Source organism: Musa acuminata, chromosome BXJ3-8 (assembly GCF_036884655.1).
Source record: "Musa acuminata AAA Group cultivar baxijiao chromosome BXJ3-8, Cavendish_Baxijiao_AAA, whole genome shotgun sequence".
Taxonomy (NCBI): Eukaryota; Viridiplantae; Streptophyta; class Magnoliopsida; order Zingiberales; family Musaceae; genus Musa; species Musa acuminata.
Genome location: NC_088356.1, coordinates 5,088,391 through 5,107,941, shown reverse-complemented (window position 1 = coordinate 5,107,941; position 19,551 = coordinate 5,088,391). Strand labels below are relative to the sequence as shown.

Below are 19,551 nucleotides of genomic sequence, written 5' to 3'. Positions count from 1 at the left end.
AACATATAGACAAGTACGATTCTTTTTTTATAAGAAACACTTTTTAGGGAACTAACAAGCATGCATGCATATAAAGGCAACACATGATTTCAGGAAAAAATAATAATAATAATAAACTACGAAAAATTGTAAAAATATATAAAAAGCACGAAGACCAATATCATCTACCCTATTGAACAGCGTATAGTATAGTATAGTATAGTATAGTACGTTTGATATCCTGCATGAAATACGGGCAGGCCAGAAAGGATTAAGTAACTTTCGACCACTAAATTATGATGTTTCATACTAACATACACATTTGCCAGCCTTGTGACGTGCTTTCTGTGAAAAGAAAAAGGGGCAAACTGCCATAAAAAAACATCACGCGTTCACCTTCGGAAAAGAGCCGCTCATCCACACGGGCTATATTAGAGCTAAAAAACATAAGCTGGACTTACAAGTACCCAATACATTAATTAAATCTTATCCAAAATCTTATCATACAAAAAGATGTCCAGTAAATGATTTGGGTAGCATTGATAACTTAGAGATGAAAAAGGAGTTAAATAGGAAAGAAATGGGGTAATAAAGAATCCTTTCCATCTCACTGACTAATGTTCAAGAAATGATCAAGAAAAATATAAGGGGATCTACTCCATGGATGGCTGGAGAAGTTACTGCTGTCAGCAAACCGGAGATATGACACGGATAGGTCGAGTGACACATCCAAATCTGGATAGAAGCCTGAAGGTAGCACCACGAATCATACATAGATTAGTTCAGACTCATATAGCTATTTATGTTAAAAATTGCTCATTAAGTAATCTGAATTACCTTGTCTATGTGACGATCACAAAGTTACATTCCAATTCACGAGACTAAGCGTTTATACTCATCCAGTAGCTTGGGAATGTCATCCATACGCAACTGAAAGAATTTACACATCATATTAGCAACTGCCATAACTAATGACATCTGAATCCACAAGCTACCGAAAATGAAAATCGCAACATGTCACTAGTACAAAAGCATGACCTTGATCAAGTTTTGCCATGGCTAATCAGAAATTAGTTATCGATTTTTAGGAAATCATTAAACTCAAGGCACTTCAACCCTTGCTGAAAGCTCAAGTCCTACGTGGTATCTCATGCTTCTGTTCTCCTCAATATTTCATCCCCTCCTTTTAGACACTCAATCAATAATACATCTTCTGAATCCTTGCAAGGGCACTCCTGTTTTTACGTGAACTAAAACAAAATATCTTATTTCTGTAGTATCAGTGTCCTCATGCAATCTGACAAAAGCTCATTCATCCTATACGGGTACAGATAGTATCTTCTCATTAAAAGGCGACATTTCAGTGCCATAGTTTCAAATACTGGTTGGACCAGTGCAAATCAACTGGTATTCACTGGTCCAACAAGGAACCAGTATGGTCAGATTAGGTTTTTTTTTTTTTTTTTTCCTTCTTCAGTGGTACCAAGTTGTACATATCAGTATACTACCTAGTAGACTGGCGCCATAACAATCTGATAGCCTGTCAAAACTAGCATCGGAGTGGTATTTATATCCTTGAGCAATTCCACAAACAAAACTAGGTATTACAGTTAAGATGAAAACCATTTGGTAGGATTAATCTAAATTTCATGAAATGGTCAGAAGATTCAGTAGTTTACTAGTTTCTGGAGATTACTTTTAAATATAGGCATTCAGGAAATAGAGTGAATCCAGCATTGGTGCCTTATATGCCACATAAACATTGATTAGAAAAAGGAGTTCTGATTATAGTGGCATCTGATTCTTAATGCATGATTAAAAATATACTGTGGCATAAGCAAAAATTGGACTACATGAGAAGTAACACCACAGAATTTGCAAGTGCAACAGTCTGCTATGTCAGAAGCCATCTAGCAAGATAATATGATTTTTAAAGTTAATTCCAGCACCGGTTACTGCATTCTTACATTTGCCAATCAATTTATAAACAGTATTAAACGTGATAATTAGTTAGTGCTCTAAGAGGAGCTTGTAGTAGTAAAAGATGGTAGAAACATTTAAAAATACATCAAATCAAACAGCTAACAAAACCAATAAATAAAAACAAATTTGGCAGTCATACCAAAAAAGGATTAAATGGATAAAATCTCAATAAATGCATTACTAGGAACAATATATTCCCACATCAGTCCCTAAGATATCCAGTACTATGCATTGGTGACTGCTTCAAGAAAAGAAAATTCCAATGCAAATGGCAGTAGAAGAAAGAGAAATGAACCTATCTATACCTGAGAAGCACTTTTCAAATGGAAATAACGGTGAACCTTTTGTCCGGTGAGATTGGATATGGTGGATGGCCCATCAGATCTAAGGTTTTCTCTGCAGAAGTTCAGTTGCAAGAAACCGTCAAAAAATCACTGAGTTAAAACAATTGAAGAGATGGTGACAACAAATTAGCTTTCAGAAGTTCTACTAATGTTGGGTTACAATATCATAACCTCACTGTCACGGACAAAATTCTAAACAGGATGTTTAATGTAATGCTTATGTATGTCCATGTCTTTTGGTTTGTTCATGCTTTGCACAGCATGAAGAGGGACGGTCGAAGGCTTAACAGCCCCATTTTAGTAGGGTTTGGTGGTCGTTTTAGGCTTGTAAATAAAGGTTGTGTCATGTGGACACTTGTGAGATAATTCGATCTGTAGTGGATCATTTTGACCCTTTATTGTGCAACCGTTCAGAGCTTGTAAAGTCTGTTTGTAATTTGTATTGTTTATGAAGTGTTTTCGAAAATATTTACTTGTGGATCCCGAGTGAGGCGCTTTCTCTAACCCGTTTTCTCTTTTGTAGGTCCTAAGGGACCATGGGAGGTTTCGGGGAGGCTAATCTTTGCGGATGGACACGCAAGGGTGCCGCACGACTTAGGCAAAACCAGCTATGTCCGTGACATCACAGAGAATCTTCTCAACAGAATTTATATAGATAAAAGCAAAACAGCAATCCTCCAAATCTAGGTCAACAAATATAAAAAATAGTAAATCTGGCAATCAATGGTCTTGGTTGTTAGAGAACTTAAAAGTGTAAAAGAAAAAGCATCTAAGTACTAGATCCAACTTTAGAATTTAAGAATAAACAAAACTAAGAAGAAAGCAAAATAGCAGCAATATGTATACAGTATAATGAAAATATCTGATAAGAAGCTAAAAGTTTCTATACTCAGCCATATCTTATATCACTTGAACATATAAAAATTCTAAATACTGACGATTGGTCAGAGACCAGACAAGCTACATTTGGTAATTCACTATCCTTGTGTTTAGCCTAGAAGGAAAAGAAACAATATATCCTTGCTAAAGGAACACAGAGAATCAGGTAATCAAGAAAAAACTTACAGGTGATGAATTATAAGACGTTGATAATCACGCAGCAATGGCCCTAGCTCCTGCAGCTGGATTGAACTTGCGCTTGATTTTTTCCAACGGTCACGGAGGGCCTGATTTTCCAAACTAGTAACTTAATCCCACACATAAAAGGATGAAAATAAAAACTCACCTAATAAAGCTAAAAATCACCTGAATGCATGCTAAATGATCCCTGGTAGGCAATGATTCTCCAGCCAGCCTTGATGATAATTCAAACAGTTCTTTGTCATCTACTTCATCAACAAGATTTACCTAACTTTTAGAAGAATAAATTAAAATGCTGACTCTCCACCCAATCTAAACTAGAAGTCCTTTATCATATAGTTCATTAATATTATGTACCTGAAAGTTCGAAGAAGAAATCATGATTCCTAACCTCTTTTGTAACTCAACTAATGGAGATTGTTCGTTCTGGTTTTCCTGCAAAAGATCAAAAAAATTGCATAGTTTTGCAGTAACATAAGATTGCAGTGTCTTCCAAGATTTAATTAACTTTTTAAAGTACAAAAACACTAAACAACACTTCATGAAGCACAAAAATAAACAAGATGCTTCAACACTGGTCATCTGTGTTGCAAGATTCATATTACCTTTAATGATGACTCAGCTAAACCATCTGACACTGTGACAGATTGACTTTCAGGAGGTGCACTTGGTATGGAGGGGAATCGCTTTGCAATAGGATCATCTACAGAAAGAAGCAAATAGAAGTGAGTGTCATAACTCTTACACCTACAAAGTTGTCCTTTCAACTTGAGAAAAACATTTCCAAGTAGAAACGGTCTATTGTCACTTGAAAAAAAAGAAAACTGTTGATCCACATTCAGATAGTAATACCTTCTGGGACAAGCCACCATAAATCACCAAATGTGGTTTTTCCATCAAATCCACCAAATAAGAGATAACGAGAACCTATAGAAGTCATAGAATGATATGCACGAGCTGCAGGAGGATCATTGCTAGTGGCCAGGCGCTTCCACTGAACAGAGACTGTTAACAGTAGAATTATATTACAAGACGCATTAAAAGATCATCAAGCATCCATGTTAGAGGTTGATAACGGAATTAATATATAGATATCTGCAGGTCTGCAAATTAAATTCATGTGATTATGGTCTTAAAAAGCCAGGAGTTTAAGCATTTGAAGAAAAACTGACTAAATAAATACAAGTAAAATAAACCTTTTTTTAAGAATAATGTGCACCATGATAAAGGCTTAAAAGAGAAAGTCAAGAGACGAAGCTATCTGAATTGAGGTACAGCTTGATTGCCTAGCTCCAAAAACATAACTTTCTGAAACCTATAGAGTGGATAGATGTTCTGAACAACAGTTTAAAATCCATTGAGAAACCACAACCAGAAATTATATGGACAAGGTCCAGGAGGGAAAAAAATATGTTATCACAGTAAAGTAACAGGTAATTGCACCTTCTCTGCGACATCATGATGAACATATGTACTGAAATCGAAACATCCCATGTGAAATAAAAGCTAAACAACATACTGCCCTTGCAAGACAATGATATTTCTTAAATAGAAGTGTTCCAACATACATGCATACCTCTGTCCAAAACGATGCAGTCATTGTGATAGATGTCATATCGACTCAGCCAGCCTCCAGTACCATGCCCACCAAACAATAACAGCTGAGTACACAAGACTGTTTATCAAGATGAGGAAGTTGGATAATAAGAATATAAGAAATTATAAGTATCACCTGTCAAACGTCAGACAAGCAAGAAAGGGATCTAGAAATCACTAAAAGCAAAGATTCAAGCCATCTAAACTCAAGCAGACAAAACAAAGAAATGGATCCAGAAGTCATTACTTAATGTCACTAAAAACTGTAGTTATTTGTTAGAAAAGAACTGTAGTTACTTAATGGCAAGAGAAATACTGCACAAGGTCTTCTATCATTTGTTTTATTTTCTCCATATTCCCTGTTTCTAGGTTGAATTATGTGAAATAAGTTTCTTTATATTTTCTGTTTCTGGATTAAATTATGTGAAATAAGTATAACCACCACAAAGAATCAATACCAGTAATTAGCATTGAATTGATAGATACTGAAAATATGAATAAGCCTTAAAAGTTTGTGGTAGTGGCGTGCTGCAAAAGAAATGCTCAGAAATTTTATAGCATTGTGAATTAAGATCTTGGAAATACGAAAGAACTACATGCTTACCATGAGAGAAAAGGCATCATTGAAAGAAATGTCAAGAATTTTGTTGTGTTACAAATAAGATTCTACCAAATTATTTAGCAAAAAAATATCATACAAAATACTCCATGGACAAACTTTTCGCTTGTCATTTCATCTTCATATCTTTCTAACATACTCTATCTGAATCTTAGCATCTCGGCATCAACAGAAAGTATATCACTACAAGAAAAACAAGTACTTAATTTGGAATATGCCAGCTTATTTTAGTAGTCACAAGACAGTGACATCTTTCAACAAAAATCACAAACTTGATCTAAGAAACAGCAAGTTTAAAATAGAGGACTTTATATTTGTCGACCATATGTTTATTAAAATTTTCTTTATGCTGAGTGTTTGACAATTAATATGATGAACAACCTGAGGAATATCTAAAACATGTGCCATCTATTCCTGTGAGTGCATTGTGCTACTTATGAGCACCATGTTACGCACAACAGGTGTACACAGTTTATCATGCACCAAATCCACGCATTATGGTACACAGCATATGTTGTATGGCAGTACAGTACATGAGCACCACTAGTCCTTACGTGTGATCAGACATAAATGCATTAAACTTATACTGTTAGTGCATTCATAGGGTGTGGGCATGTTGCTATGTGAAGTCCAGGAAGCTATATCAAGTTTAGCTTCTTAAATGATTTTTTCAAAAAAAAATTGCTCATAGGAAGGATATCACAAGGTTGTCGAGCAACAACATGCAAATTCTGTGTAGATAAGTAACAGGAGGTGCAAATACTGCATAAAAATTTGGATGCAGATCTTGTGATACGGTAGGGACTTGGGGGCTTTCAAACCACCGTTCATTTGCATGCAGATATAAAGGCCCTAATTAACACATATTAGTTGATTGGATATCCCTCTCTTTGCCCTATAAGTGAAACATGGAAGGCCAGACAAAAGATGTTTGAAGTTACACAAATCCAAGCTAACATCTCAACTGCAGCCCACACATCAGCATCCGTAATGAATACATATCAATTAGCAACAAAAGAGAATATAGGTGAGAAGCATGAAAAAGAGCATCTAGAATTTATTATACATAGTGCCCTCCTGAAGTAACTGTATGTCCACATCTTGGAGAAGGATTTTGTCCCGGAAGCTTTAATTGGGTCCATCCTGGTGTCTCGTTCTCTTCAACAATGAAAATGGAACATGAACCCAGTTAGAGGAGAAATTTCCAATATAAAAATAACTCGAGGTTTGTCAAGGATACTAACATATACATCATTAACATACATAAGCTTGATTAGGTAATCAAGAAAACGGTGTGTTGATGTCACTACTAGATGTCAGACACAGCCATGTTGCATCATGAAATTATCGTAAAACACACATTTCTACTACATATATTTGTGAAAAAGGTCTCCCATAGATACTGAACCACATGTATACGAAATTATGATACATTTTATATAACCAACTTAAACAACCGATTTAAGCCCTTTACGTAGAAATACTAAATCATACATCAAACAAGTTGGTAATCAAGCTTAGGGAATGTGTCTAACATAGCGACAAGGCCAAAAGCAATACCAGGTAAAATTGGTAAGCAGTACAGGCAGACGTTAAAGTAAAAAAATCACTTGGCATCTTAACATACACAAATTATGACGGACAATTGAAATGAAGCTAGAGAACTCAATAGAACTAACCTGATATGACTTATAGCAGATGTTAAATACTTTGCCTCAATATATTTTTTGCCTGCAAATTATTTGTCCATCTATTCCCTTACTACTTTGAAATTAGATAACATATTTAACCATTTTTCAGTCGTCAGAAATATGTTGCAAACTGTAATCAAATGTGTTTCAGGGAGCTATAAAATTTTGTATAAATGTTCTGCAAACTCATATTGCACAAACTGAGCTGAACTTGTCAAAAATGTGATGAAATGGTAAACATGCAAAAGTCAAGCCTGACATTCTTCAGGCAATAACAAAAAGAGTTTCATTTTGATAACTGGAGTCTCAACACTATAAATTGGATAAATCCTACAGAAGAACGAGAGTTAGGGATCAGTGAAATGCAACTACGCCAGAACAAAAATGAAAAGGATACAGTCAATTTACCAACAAATAGATAAGTTTAGAGGTTAATATAAAAAATCTAGCAAAGTCATTGTGCATCACAAGGAATAAATGGCTCTGTGCTCAACAAATAGTACCCTACTAGTTGCTCATAATGATTAACAAGCTATCACGAAAACCCTGATGTGAAACGGTCCCACTAACATAATCAATTTGAACCATATACCCTAAAATGATTAAATAGTAGATCCATCTTACACTATTGACTATACAACAACAAGAAGTCGTAGTGTCCCAACTTTTTGGAGTTGGATAAGTGGATCTTTTGCAGTCACTAAGTTCTAAAAGGCAACATCTAAATCTTTATTTATAGTTACTAATATAGTGGCCTACCTCTACCTCTCCTTGTACCACTAATACTAGTTGTCTCACCTAGGGACCCTAACAACATCACGACAAAAAAACAAGTTTTCTCTTCCTGATTTTTTTCACTCTCAATATGTTCAACCTAATGTCTCGACACCAAGGGACCCTAACAACATGAATCACATACCAAGTATAAAAATTTGTGATGACATGAAATAGAGGATCGATGGATCAAGCCATGTCCACATTGGACCAAGATACTAGACGCTAATAGCTATCGCATAGTCATCTGAATCAAAAAATATGTCATACATATAATTTAACATCACAAAATTACCCATTTAACAAATAGGCTACGTCTCACTAGTCCCAAGAAGTGATCATTGTAATAGACATGACATTCTTGTGTTACAAGATATGCTCAACAGGGTAAGTAACCTGCTAGATGAACAACGCTTTATCTATGGCCTTGTTGCATGCTTACACAATATTTTACATAATAATGTTTGTGTCTGATCCAAGACCCGTCTATCTAACATGATTAGAAGTAAATACCAAGACTAGCCTAAAGTAGGCTTTTCATATAAACTTCAAGCCCATCTTTTAGGCAGGTTTATGTCTTTATGCATATATTCATGCCACCAAAACCTGCTAACTTGATGTAAAATTTGATGATTCTTGGCTGTATTAGGGATTCCCAACCCTGATTTTAAGGTACACGTTTAAAACAATGATGCCAAGGATGCCATCACTGTAAACAAGACTGTATTCTCACTGTTCAGGGTTAACTGCAAATACCCACAGTGCTACTTAGTTAAGGAAAAAGTTTTCACAATCTATGGCCATCATCTATTTACCGAACCCCTCCCCAACTTCCTCATTGTAATATAAATTGAATTGGCTCATGTTCTTTACTGATGCATTCAAGTCCTCTATAGAACTTAAAGTATATGTTCAATTATATAAGTAGTATCCAATTATCCAAAGGAGAAAGTTTCAAGAAGCTTAAGGAGAAAATTGCACTGCAGCATGATGAAAACAATAGGCCAAACTTACCTCGTAAAGGACAACCTAAGCAAACATGGAATATTCATGTAACATATACCTAGTTGACAATTCTTTTACAGATTAACAATCAAAACATGCAGTAATTATGTCGAGGACACAATGCATCCATGTGAAATTTGTTTAAGTTTTTATAAAAAATAGGTTGTTGATGATATACCTTCATCAATAAGACCTTTCAAGGCCCACAAATCACTCATAATAGGTCCACCACCTCCTGTCAAAGATGAGATAAGTAATCATGTCAATAATCGTATGCAGAGGCCGAATAGGTTGCAAGTAGTATTAATTGGATTTACATAAAAGAAACATGATATATGAGATATATGATGCCTTTGTGTATGAAGGGTTTCTGTATTCATCCATTATATAAACTGCAAACTTCACTATCTTAAGGATATCTATAGTAAGTTCCACATATGCAAGTATACAAAAGCACACTGCAAAGACGCATCAGAAAACATAACTTCTCATTGTGATTCAGAAAGGCCAGTGTAGTAAGAATTTCCAGCTAAGTGGCAATAAATTAATGGAGCTTCCAAAAAAACATAAACTTTTGGTGACATTTTTCCCTGAAAAAAAGAAAAATGTAAACAAGACTTCCTAGTTCCTACAAATTAAGCAAAAATTATCTCTGATGCTTGAGTACTTAAGTTACAATCGAGTTGTTCTCAGACCTGTTCAATAATTGCCATGAAATGGTTGTCTCTCGAAAAACTAATAGTGGAAGCCAATTTTAATACCATGAATAAATATAATATGGAACAAAAAATTTAAAATAACTCTCAATAAGTTGTAAAACCATGTCAGTTAAAAATGCATGAAGTAATGATTTACCTCTTCCACCAAAAATTAACAATCGCTTCTCCACCATGGTGGCTGAGTGTCCACACCGAGGCTGTGGCACTGATCCAGTAATAGACAATTCCGTCCACTCAAGTGATACTTCGATATTAGAAGGCAAAACGTCATATTTCAGAATAATTATAACTTTTAGATTTTGTTAAGCAAATAGCACTTGAACAGCAGCAAAAAGATAAAGGATCATAGTTACTTGTATCCAAGATATACACATCTGAAAGCCACTTTTTACCATCCCAACCACCATACCTGCATTTAATTTTCCATATAAAATTTGTCATACAAGCTTAGTTAATTGGTCAACAAATCTGGCCAGCATCTAGCTACCAAAAATGCCTACATGACAATTTTTCGGTTTCCTATTGCTGAAGCAGCAGCAAACTCCCTTGGAGATGGTAAATCACCATAGCTAGTTAGTTCTGACCATTGCCATATATCTGGAAGGTAAATGTAGAAGTTAATTGTGAAAAAAATTTAAAAAGTACTTTAAAAAATGAAACAATATGTTTTGGAAATATACGAAATTTAAAATTTTATAACTGAAAAAAGAAACCTGGAAATGACCATATTTCTGCATGTAGAAGAAATAAACTCAACATTTACATTTTGCAGCATATGGATCAGGTAACATGTATCAATAACTATATGTTAGCATGTAAAAGCCACTTTTAAAGTTGACAAGAGTTGGACCTTATGTTCTTATAGAAAATATTCTGAACACTTGTAAAAGAGACAAATTACATGGAATCTAAAGCAACAATTGGACAAGCAAGCATTTTAAAGACGTGTGCTACACTGAATAGAGAACATCAGCTGAAGACCAGACGAGAAGAAATTTAATTAAAGCATAAATTCCATCATCTAAGGAATTGCTAATCTCAAGAAAAAGTGCTGATTTCATGGCAAGTCACTGCAAATTTGACAATAAATAATAATAAATTCCAGATAAATGGGCCTTTTAAAGAGCTTAAAGACCATAAAAAAAAACAGTGTAAAAAGAGTCTACCTGTATCAAGCATCCAAAAATCACCCATTCTGGAAAGCAAATATATCCCATAATTAGATAATTTATAATTTATAATCGTGAACATATCTACAAAAAATATAAGGAAAAAATGCAAACCTTTTGCCACCAGAACGGCCCCCAAAGATGAACATGTTGCAGTCAATCGCAACAGCAACATGGAACGCTCTGGGACTGGGCCCTACTTGCTCATCAGAACCACTGCCAGTACACTCAGGAGTAAACCATAATCTATTTTCTGCAAAAGATCGAGGAAATACAAGTTTACATTAATAGGAGCTTCTAATAACAGCTACATCATAAGTTAAGCCGGTGAAAATAGCCACATGGAGGAACACAAACAATATATATAGAATGAATCCCATCTTGTATGCAAATTATATTAAAATGCAATGGAAGCAGAAACTATCTCAAAGGTAGGTCCTAGTAATCTCTAAATAGTTTCACCAAGTCTCTCAAAATCTAAAAGAATCACCAAAATGTAAGTCTGCTAATTATCCTTATGAATTATAATAATAAGATGATGATATTGTAGTGACATGACAGAGAGGACTAAGCAAGGAATAAATTGCACTATTCTAAACTTGCAATCAGTTAAGAAAATTTTACGTGCAACATAAAAACAATATTCACCTTAATTATTAGTTGCACAAACCAAAACGTTATGCAAATTATTATTTGTTCATCTACTAAGAAGAGGCTATTCGAGGGAATAAGATTTTGGATGGGGAAGAACATCGACCCAATTCCAACATAACATAAGCTCAATAAACCCTATACTATTACCCTATCTATTCCTCAATAATTCGTCTCTTTCTGGCCAACACTTTTACTACTTCACCTATACCTTCTCAATCCCCTCCCTCTCCATAAGATGTCTGCTCACTCTCCCCGTATCTCCCTCTTGATACGAGAGTGAGCTGGAGAGGGAGGAACTGGCAAGATCGGAGTTGTCGTTACAAATCAACGACCAAGATCAAGAATCTCAAAAGGCTTTTGTCCTAATCGAGCATGAAAAAGTGCAAAATTAGAACAGAGGAGACACAGAAATCTTTCGGGGAAGAAGGGCTAAGATACCAATATCATACACGGCGAAATCGTCCAAGAATCTTTTGTCGGCGAAGCCACCAAACACCACGACCTTCGATTTCCCAACGTTGACGGCCGTGTGACCGCTGCATCCACGAGAGCATGAGGAGACTCTCCGGCACAGGGAGATCAACCGGAAATGAAGCGAAGAAGAAAGAAGAAATCGCACAAAAACAGCGAGAGAAAGAGAGGCAATCGATTACCTCCGAGGAAGGGGCGGATTCCCACCGAAATCGAAGGCGTCGGCTTTAACCCAGTGCATCGTCTCGCCGAGATTCAAGAACTCGGCCCCAACTTCAAACCCCTTCGGGATTCAAGAACTCGGATTCAAAGATCTCGCCTTCGTTTTAAGTATGAGTTTATGAGTTTGACGAATAGGCCGGGCGCAAACGCGGTTCGGTCCGGTTCAACTCAAGCTCACATCGAATCGAACCGTGGGGCTGCCAATTCTTATGCATATTTTTCTTATGAAATCGAGGGGAAAATAATAAACTATAAATGATATATGGCCAGGATCTTATGGTAATCCGTCAAAATATTTACCAACTAAGTTATCTATCCTTTTATTATATATATATATATATATATATTTATTAAAATATATATTTAAGATAAATATATAATATTTTAATATTTTATAAATTTAATAACATAATTTTACTATAAATTTATCCAAAAAGATCTATATTAATAACAATAATAACAAAATTGTAGATTCTAACTATTTAAGATCGAAAATATTTATTTTTCTATAAATTAAAAGTTAGATTAAATATCAAAATCCAATTGATCTTATAAAATTAAAATAATATCATTACTATATTCTTTGAGATAATAGTGATATGAGAAATTGATCAAATATATATATATATATATATATATATATATATATATATATATATATATATATATATATATGAACGATTTTTTAGAAAATATTTATATTATCCTCTCTTTTATTTTTTTCCAAACAATACTCTAATTTAAAATACCCAAAATACCCCTTGAAAGTTTTTTCTTCAAAAAATTTTATTTATTTTTTTAACTAGTTTTCAACTACTGCAGTGTTTTCATTTTTTACAGTATTTTTTAATAATATTTATTAATATACTGAAAACATTATAAGGGTAATAAAAAAATGCTACATGTGACAGACACTATATCATGCATATTGTCATTGCTCATAGATAATTATAATATTATAATATTATATTTATAATTAATTTGATTAAAATTATGAATTTATTTAGTTTATTTACCATGCTTTCAAATAAGCTTTACAGTATTTTTATTATAGTTACTAAAACACTTTAACAAATCAAGAACATTATATACTGTTTAAAAAATATAAAATAGAGGTATCGATCGGAAAATATATAAAAATATAAATATTTTTTTAAAAAAAAATAATATATATATATATAGGATCAAATAAAAAAAATGAAAGCATTTATATGGACTAATCAAATTTAAGAGATGAGATAATTTATGATATTTCGATGTGTTTTTAACCGCCGGCACGTCGTTCCACCCACATCCGTCGACACGTGGAGGCCTGCCATTGGCATAGACATTACGTATGGTTTCGTCCTGGACCACTTCCACCCGGATCCTTCCCTGTCGTTCCGTACTCGCTTGCGCCTTCTTCCGTTTCGTGAACGACACGATCCGTCTCTCCCGCTCTCTCTCTCCCTCGCTCGCTCGCCTGATCGCTTGCTGATTGGTGTTGAAGTCCGATGGACTTGCACGAGCTCCACGATCTCATCGCCGAGAGGAAGCCCAGATTCACATCCGTCTCCGACCTGCTCGCCAACCAGGCGCTTTTCATGGGCCAAGGCTACAGTTTCGTCCCCGCGGCCTGTCCTGAGCAGTACGGGATGCTCATGCCGGGCACCGGCAGCGAAGTTGGTCTTCCGCCTCCGCCACCGCCTCCGCCACCGCCGGCAACGGAATGCTTTGAATTCTCTGGCGGTGGCGGGGGTGGTGGAGGCCAAGGGCGGTGGCCGAGACAGGAGACGCTGACGCTCTTGGAGGTGAGATCCCGGTTGGACTCCAGTTTCAGGGAAGCTGCCCGCAGGGGTCCACTGTGGGATGAGGTCTCCAGGTACACTACCAGCTTCTTTTGATGGTGGGTCGCATGAGGATACCTTTACCGAGTGGCGTTTCCATGAAACCTCGGGGTGTTTGTTCTATTTCCATTCCTGAGTTCCAAACTTGGGTTTTGTACTTGTACTATCTCGTGCTATGTCAAGGTTACCTTAGCAGAGCTATGTATATGGAGTTGAGGTCTCCTTGAGTCGGATGTTACTATGATGGCAAGGTTTTGCTCAGCTATCGTATGTTAACCCATCTTCCACAAAGTGCAGGATCATGGCAGAGGAGCATGGATACCAAAGGAGTGGGAAGAAATGCAGAGAGAAGCTGGAGAACCTCTACAAGTACTACAAGAAGACCAAAGAAGGGAAGGCAGGGAGGCAGGATGGGAAGCACTACAGGTTCTGCAGGCAGTTGGAAGCCCTCTATGGAGAGAGTAGCAATATTGTCGCTACAGAGATCAATCAACGATGCTCTGATCATGCTACCGATGCAGCTGCCACTCTACCAGCTGCAGACCGAGGAGCGTGCAAGGCTCCCAAGCTCTCTTGGAACATCAGCTTGTCGAGTTCCGGTGAGTGCAACGAGGCCTCGTCCACCGAGGAGGAGGGAGACGGGAGCACCGGAAGACTCATAAAGACGGGAGGAGAGAGTTGGAAGTCGAAGGTGGAGGAGTTCATGGGCGCACAGATCAAGAGGTTGATGGAGGCGCAGGCGACGTGGATGAACCAGATGCTGAAGACCCTGGAGCACATGGAACTGGCGAGGATCTCCCGGGAAGAAGAATGGAGAAGGGAAGAGGCAGCGCGGCTCGACCGCGAGCGCATCCTCCGGGCCGGCGAGCGCGCTTGGAGCGAGGCGCGCGACGCCGCGATCGTACAAGCTCTGGAGAAGATGAGCCGACGCGAGCTGAAGCCGCGACCGCGAGAGGAGACAAATGGCAATATTTGGACCGATGACAACTCAATGGCTCCGCGATGGCCATCGCGTGAGGGTAGGAGGGGTGAAGGTGGCCTTGGGGTGGAGGTCCCGGCAGCCGTGGCGTGCGTGGGGTGTAGCAGTGATAGCACGAAGAGGTGCAAGGAGAAGTGGGACGAGTGCTTGAGGAAAGGCACGGTGACCAACAAGAGGCCCAGGAAGAGCGGGGCGATGGACGAGGACATCGATGGATGCTGCAGCGGCTGGCATGAGGACGGAAGACAAGGATCAGATGTGGTGGGTCTCCAGCTCACCGATGCTAGGTGGTATTAGTGGGACGCGGACGTGAATTCGCGGTTGATAGCTCCGATATGATGATGCATTTGCGTCAACAATATGATGGGATAGGAAATCTTAAATTAGTGGAAAATTGAGGAATTGACCGACAAAATATGCTTACTCAGAACGATCGTTTCAACTTTGAAACGATGACGATGATGCATCGACACGGCAGGCGGCCGAAGGATGGAAGCAACAAGGGCAGGCTTGGGCGTGCGATTTCCCTTCTCGGTCGGACGCCAGCACGAGAAGTGGTAGGCCGAGCGAGGACACGAGGCAGTGCTTGTTCATATGAGGCCAGGGTGAACACGCGCAACGTCCCCCAGCCCCCTTTATGGCAATGCTCGCTGCAGCAGCCGCTGACCCAGGTGCATGCTCCCGGTACGGGGCGCAGCAGGGCTTGCGGAGTGCGAGTAGTCCTTGTGTCGAGAGCATTTAACAGAGACGATGAAATATGACTCGCACTAGCTTCTAGTTTCCATCGTCAATTTAGCAATCTGCAGGAACTACTAGAACAAAGGAAACCACCAATATAAATATATCAGGCATTGCATCCAAAAGACACAAAGCAGTCAGGTTCTTAACACACGAAACCTCAAATTCTTTGCCTAGTGCAGCCTAAGGTACTCCCAAGCATCACGAGAAAGCGCAAGGAACACAACCTAACCAAGACAGCATCCATACCTTTAGATTAACGGAGGTCAGTATTTGTAGTCCTTCACATGGAGGCTCTCGGAAACGCCTTCTCCCTTGGTAGCATCTCCCTTGTACGCACCCAGAGTCGCCTCCGAGTTGGCCTTGCACCTCGAGAGGAAGGCAGCCCTTGCCTTCTCCACGTTCTCCTCTTTCCCAGCCCATGTCTTCAGCGTGCTCTGCTGCAGAGCGCGGCCGAACGAGAAAGAGAGCGACCAGGGTTTCTTCCCCTTCAGCTGGTTCATGGCATTCAGGTTCAGAGTCGCCTCCTCTTCGCTCTGTCCACCAGAGAGAAACACAATGGCCGGCACGGCCGCGGGGACGGTCCTCAGCAGGGCTCGCACGGTGTACTCTGCAACGACCTCCGGTGCCACCTTGGGTGAGTCTGACCCTGGAGTCACCATGTTGGGCTTCAACAGCGACCCTTCCAGAAGCACATGGTGATCATTTAGTGCCTTGTAGCAGGCAGCGAGCACCCTCTCTGTCACTTGGGCGCAACGATTGATATCATGAGGGCCGTCGACGAGGATCTCTGGCTCCACAATAGGAACCAGGCCATTCTCCTGGCATATGATGGCATATCGAGCGAGACCATTTGCGTTCTCATTGATCGCAAGCTGGGATGGCTCGTTAGGGGCAATCTTGAGGACAGCTCGCCACTTGGCAAATCGAGCACCTGCCTCGTAGTATTTGGCACAGCGCTTGCCGAGGTCATCGTGCCCTTGAGTGGTGGTCTCACCATTGGTGCCAGCAAGTTCCACGGTGCCCTTGTCCACCTTGATGCCAGGGAGGACACCTCCTTCCTTCAGGACCTCGACAAATGGCTTTCCGTCAGCAGTCTTCTGGTACAAGGTCTCTTCAAAGAGAATCACACCGCTGAGGCACTGGAGGGCACCAGGGGTGCAGAAGAGAAGCTCACGTAGTGCTCGACGGTTGGCTTCGACATTTTCAACATTGATGCTGGCCAGACGCTTGCCAATTGTACCAGTAGATTCATCAGCTGCAAGAATTCCCTTTCCCGGCGTGCCAATGTAGGCAGCATTCTTGATGAGTTCATCTGCATAAAAACACGAGATGAACTTAATTAGACAGTAGCTAGGATCCACACGAGGTAAAAAGAACAAAAAATGACAAACACTTTAAAAGAAGTCCTAGAGGGTGCATCTCGATCAAGCAATAAAAGAAACAAATAAAAGGTGATGCATTGCATATGAGTGTTCCAAAATCCTCAAATTACCAATTCATTCTATCAAATTTTCAGAACGGGCATCCTCAAATTACTTTCTAAAACTTGCTATCTTTGCTGGAATTTTCTGAATATTAGAATCAAATTCTACAAAAGAGTAAGCTATTGCCAAACAGGGTGTTCATAACGCACCAAGATATCACACTTCAAGAAGAAAAATGCGATCAACCAGCTAACTCAATTAAGGAAATAGAAATAATGAAATCAACAGACTGGCATTGTAGCTCTTAAAGTGGGAAGAGTCACTTTACAGTCAATCGTTGAGAAGCAGCTCATCTCATTGAATATATGATTACAAACTTCACCACTAACTCAGAAGGCGAGGCTCCTAGATGATAGGCACATTGAAAACTTCCAAGTGCGAATTTTGTCTTAACTATAAAAAAACTGCAACTTTTCACAGTCAACAGAGGTAATGACCACAGGTTTTTCTTTGGATAATCCATAGAGGAAAATTCTCAAAGGCTATAACCCAGGTATCATAGTTTGATCCCTAAAACTCACTTCATCATTGCCACTACTGGGAAGAGCTGCTGGATTCTAGTATGGCACTGCACAAAGCTCGAGAAACCGGTCGTAAACAGAATCGGGATACGAACTAAACACTACTCAAAACTTTTTCTGTGGGGTTTGCACTAGTAGAAAACAAGGCTGCATCTTGGCATGCATCCTACCATTAACTTCAGGAAGGATTGCAAGTCCATGTTTTTATGCCTATTTAAACACAACCTTCTCAAATGTAACACCACATCCAAGTAGATATTGCAAAAATTTTGTGAGGATAACCTTTAAAATGGAAATATGCCCACAAAACACTTAAGGAAAATACAGTTGAAACATGATTATACACCTACGAGTGTTATACTGCAATTTTTCATTTATTAGTGTTATACTATAAGCACCCTAGTTGTAGATTAAAATTGGATGAATCAATTAAAGAAGAAATTCTAGAGGTCAGAAAGACCAAAGAGAAAACGAAGAATGCAGTGAGGTTAATAATAAATAAATAATTCAAATTAATTGGTGCTACCGAAGATACACAGTGAACTGAAGCTTAAAACAACAAAAAATGATTGGAATTGAGAGAATAAAACGCAATAGTCAAGGATTAAGAACTATAAAACTTGGGACGAAATTATTTGGTCAGGTCCTAACTGATGCACAATAATTAGAGGCTACCAAAGCAGTTCCAGATGTGAACTTTCAATGATGGACCAAATCGATAGTAACATTACAGGCTACCAAAGTAGTTACAGAAGGTAGACTTCCCTATCTTGTGATAAACACCTTTGAGGAGTAGATCATTCAAATGTCATCTAGAGAGAGCAACTTGGATGGAAAATCTCGTGGGCTAAGATTTAAAGCGAGACCAAAATCCTAAAGTTGTAAAGTACTGTGTCACGGATGAATGTAAAAAAGTCACATGCATCGTCACTGATGAAGGTGGATTGCAATGTATATCTAAACATGCATGACAATCGTGAACCTCAAATACTTGCTGATATAAGAAAGTGACAGGGGAAACAATGATATCATGAGTAACCTACAGTGCTAGCGGGTAGCATCAGCGAGAATGGAAATAGAAAATCTTAAGAACACATCACCATACAGCTCATGATCAAAGATTCCTCAAATTTCCATCAAATTTTCTTCGTTAACTAAGTCCAGACGAACAACAGTTAGTAGCGAAACAACGATCAAAGAACAGATCTATGAGACTTGATCTGTAAATTAAGGGGAATCAGCACATCCAAGAAATCTATCAAAAGCCTTTCTAAAAGATTCGTATCTGTTTAAACAACTAAGAAAGGAGAGCAGATGGAACAAGAGATCGCTTACCGTGGTACTTTCCGCAGTAAGCCGACATCTTCGCGTGATCAGACGACGACGACGACGATGACGACGACGAAGGGGAGAAAAGTCGAGAGAGAAGACGGACCGAGGGGCAAGATGGGGGAGCATCGAAATATAGGAGGGCGAAAGGGTTGGGGAGGGGAAGGTTCAAGAATGCGGGCCGGTGCTCGTGCGTCACGTGGCTGTCGCGACGCGGCGAGCCTGCTCTTGCCGTGCCAAGTGTCGTTCCTCTCCACCGTTGGCTTTCACGGCCCAGCATCGTTACCGAGGGGAATCGCACGCGCAAGACACGTGACACCTGGCGCGGTCCGGCTTATCTTCGTCGGCGAGGTGTCTAACCCTGC

The 19,551-nt window shown here is 38.8% G+C and overlaps 3 protein-coding genes across 7 annotated transcripts; 1 reads left to right on the top strand and 2 right to left on the bottom strand.

Annotated features, from left to right (window-relative positions):
* Window positions 1-431: 431 nt before the first annotated feature.
* On the bottom strand, window positions 432-12,398 carry LOC135586584 (protein GLUTELIN PRECURSOR ACCUMULATION 3-like). 3 transcript variants are annotated; one of them, XM_065164922.1, is made up of 18 exons: window positions 12,267-12,398; window positions 12,052-12,149; window positions 11,074-11,212; window positions 10,957-10,985; window positions 10,291-10,387; window positions 10,144-10,199; window positions 9,927-10,034; window positions 9,250-9,306; window positions 6,668-6,759; window positions 4,963-5,047; window positions 4,239-4,391; window positions 3,992-4,089; window positions 3,744-3,821; window positions 3,552-3,653; window positions 3,372-3,472; window positions 2,268-2,358; window positions 817-909; window positions 432-726 (listed from the first exon to the last, which is right to left on the bottom strand). In XM_065164922.1, exons 1-17 carry the CDS (start codon window positions 12,323-12,325, stop codon window positions 853-855), a joined length of 1,500 nt encoding a protein of 499 aa, XP_065020994.1. In that variant the 5' UTR covers window positions 12,326-12,398; the 3' UTR covers window positions 432-726; window positions 817-852. The 3 variants fall into 3 exon arrangements, with proteins under 3 accessions (XP_065020994.1, XP_065020996.1, XP_065020997.1); XM_065164924.1 differs by lacking the exon at window positions 12,267-12,398 and having other exon boundaries at window positions 12,063-12,149; XM_065164925.1 differs by lacking the exons at window positions 432-726; window positions 817-909; window positions 2,268-2,358 and having other exon boundaries at window positions 3,552-3,631.
* A 1,140-nt stretch (window positions 12,399-13,538) lies between these two features.
* LOC135645643 (trihelix transcription factor PTL-like) lies at window positions 13,539-15,472 on the top strand. Its single transcript, XM_065164249.1, has 2 exons — window positions 13,539-14,167; window positions 14,430-15,472. The coding sequence occupies exons 1-2, from the start codon at window positions 13,800-13,802 to the stop codon at window positions 15,406-15,408; spliced, it is 1,347 nt and encodes a 448-aa protein (XP_065020321.1). The 5' UTR covers window positions 13,539-13,799; the 3' UTR covers window positions 15,409-15,472.
* Window positions 15,473-19,481, bottom strand: LOC135645644 (fructose-bisphosphate aldolase 1, cytoplasmic-like). 3 transcript variants are annotated; one of them, XM_065164254.1, is made up of 3 exons: window positions 19,193-19,481; window positions 16,099-17,164; window positions 15,473-15,923 (listed from the first exon to the last, which is right to left on the bottom strand). In XM_065164254.1, exons 1-2 carry the CDS (start codon window positions 19,464-19,466, stop codon window positions 16,116-16,118), a joined length of 1,323 nt encoding a protein of 440 aa, XP_065020326.1. In that variant the 5' UTR covers window positions 19,467-19,481; the 3' UTR covers window positions 15,473-15,923; window positions 16,099-16,115. The 3 variants fall into 3 exon arrangements, with proteins under 3 accessions (XP_065020326.1, XP_065020325.1, XP_065020322.1); XM_065164253.1 differs by having other exon boundaries at window positions 15,473-15,920; XM_065164250.1 differs by lacking the exon at window positions 15,473-15,923 and having other exon boundaries at window positions 15,925-17,164.
* Window positions 19,482-19,551: the final 70 nt, after the last annotated feature.

Excerpts from the sequence above, each read along its gene's own strand:
- LOC135645643 (XM_065164249.1), top strand. The coding sequence starts at position 13,800 with ATGGACTTGCACGAGCTCCACGATCTCATCGCCGAGAGGAAGCCCAGA. Across the intron at positions 14,168-14,429 it reads CTGTGGGATGAGGTCTCCAG|GATCATGGCAGAGGAGCATG; the intron begins GTACACTACCAG and ends CACAAAGTGCAG.
- LOC135645644 (XM_065164254.1), bottom strand. The coding sequence starts at position 19,466 with ATGCTGGGCCGTGAAAGCCAACGGTGGAGAGGAACGACACTTGGCACG. Across the intron at positions 17,165-19,192 it reads TTACTGCGGAAAGTACCACG|ATGAACTCATCAAGAATGCT; the intron begins GTAAGCGATCTC and ends GTTTTTATGCAG.
- LOC135586584 (XM_065164922.1), bottom strand. The coding sequence starts at position 12,325 with ATGCACTGGGTTAAAGCCGACGCCTTCGATTTCGGTGGGAATCCGCCC. Across the intron at positions 11,213-12,051 it reads TTTCGCCGTGTATGATATTG|AAAATAGATTATGGTTTACT; the intron begins GTATCTTAGCCC and ends GATCTTTTGCAG. Across the intron at positions 3,822-3,991 it reads TAGCTGAGTCATCATTAAAG|GAAAACCAGAACGAACAATC; the intron begins GTAATATGAATC and ends GATCTTTTGCAG.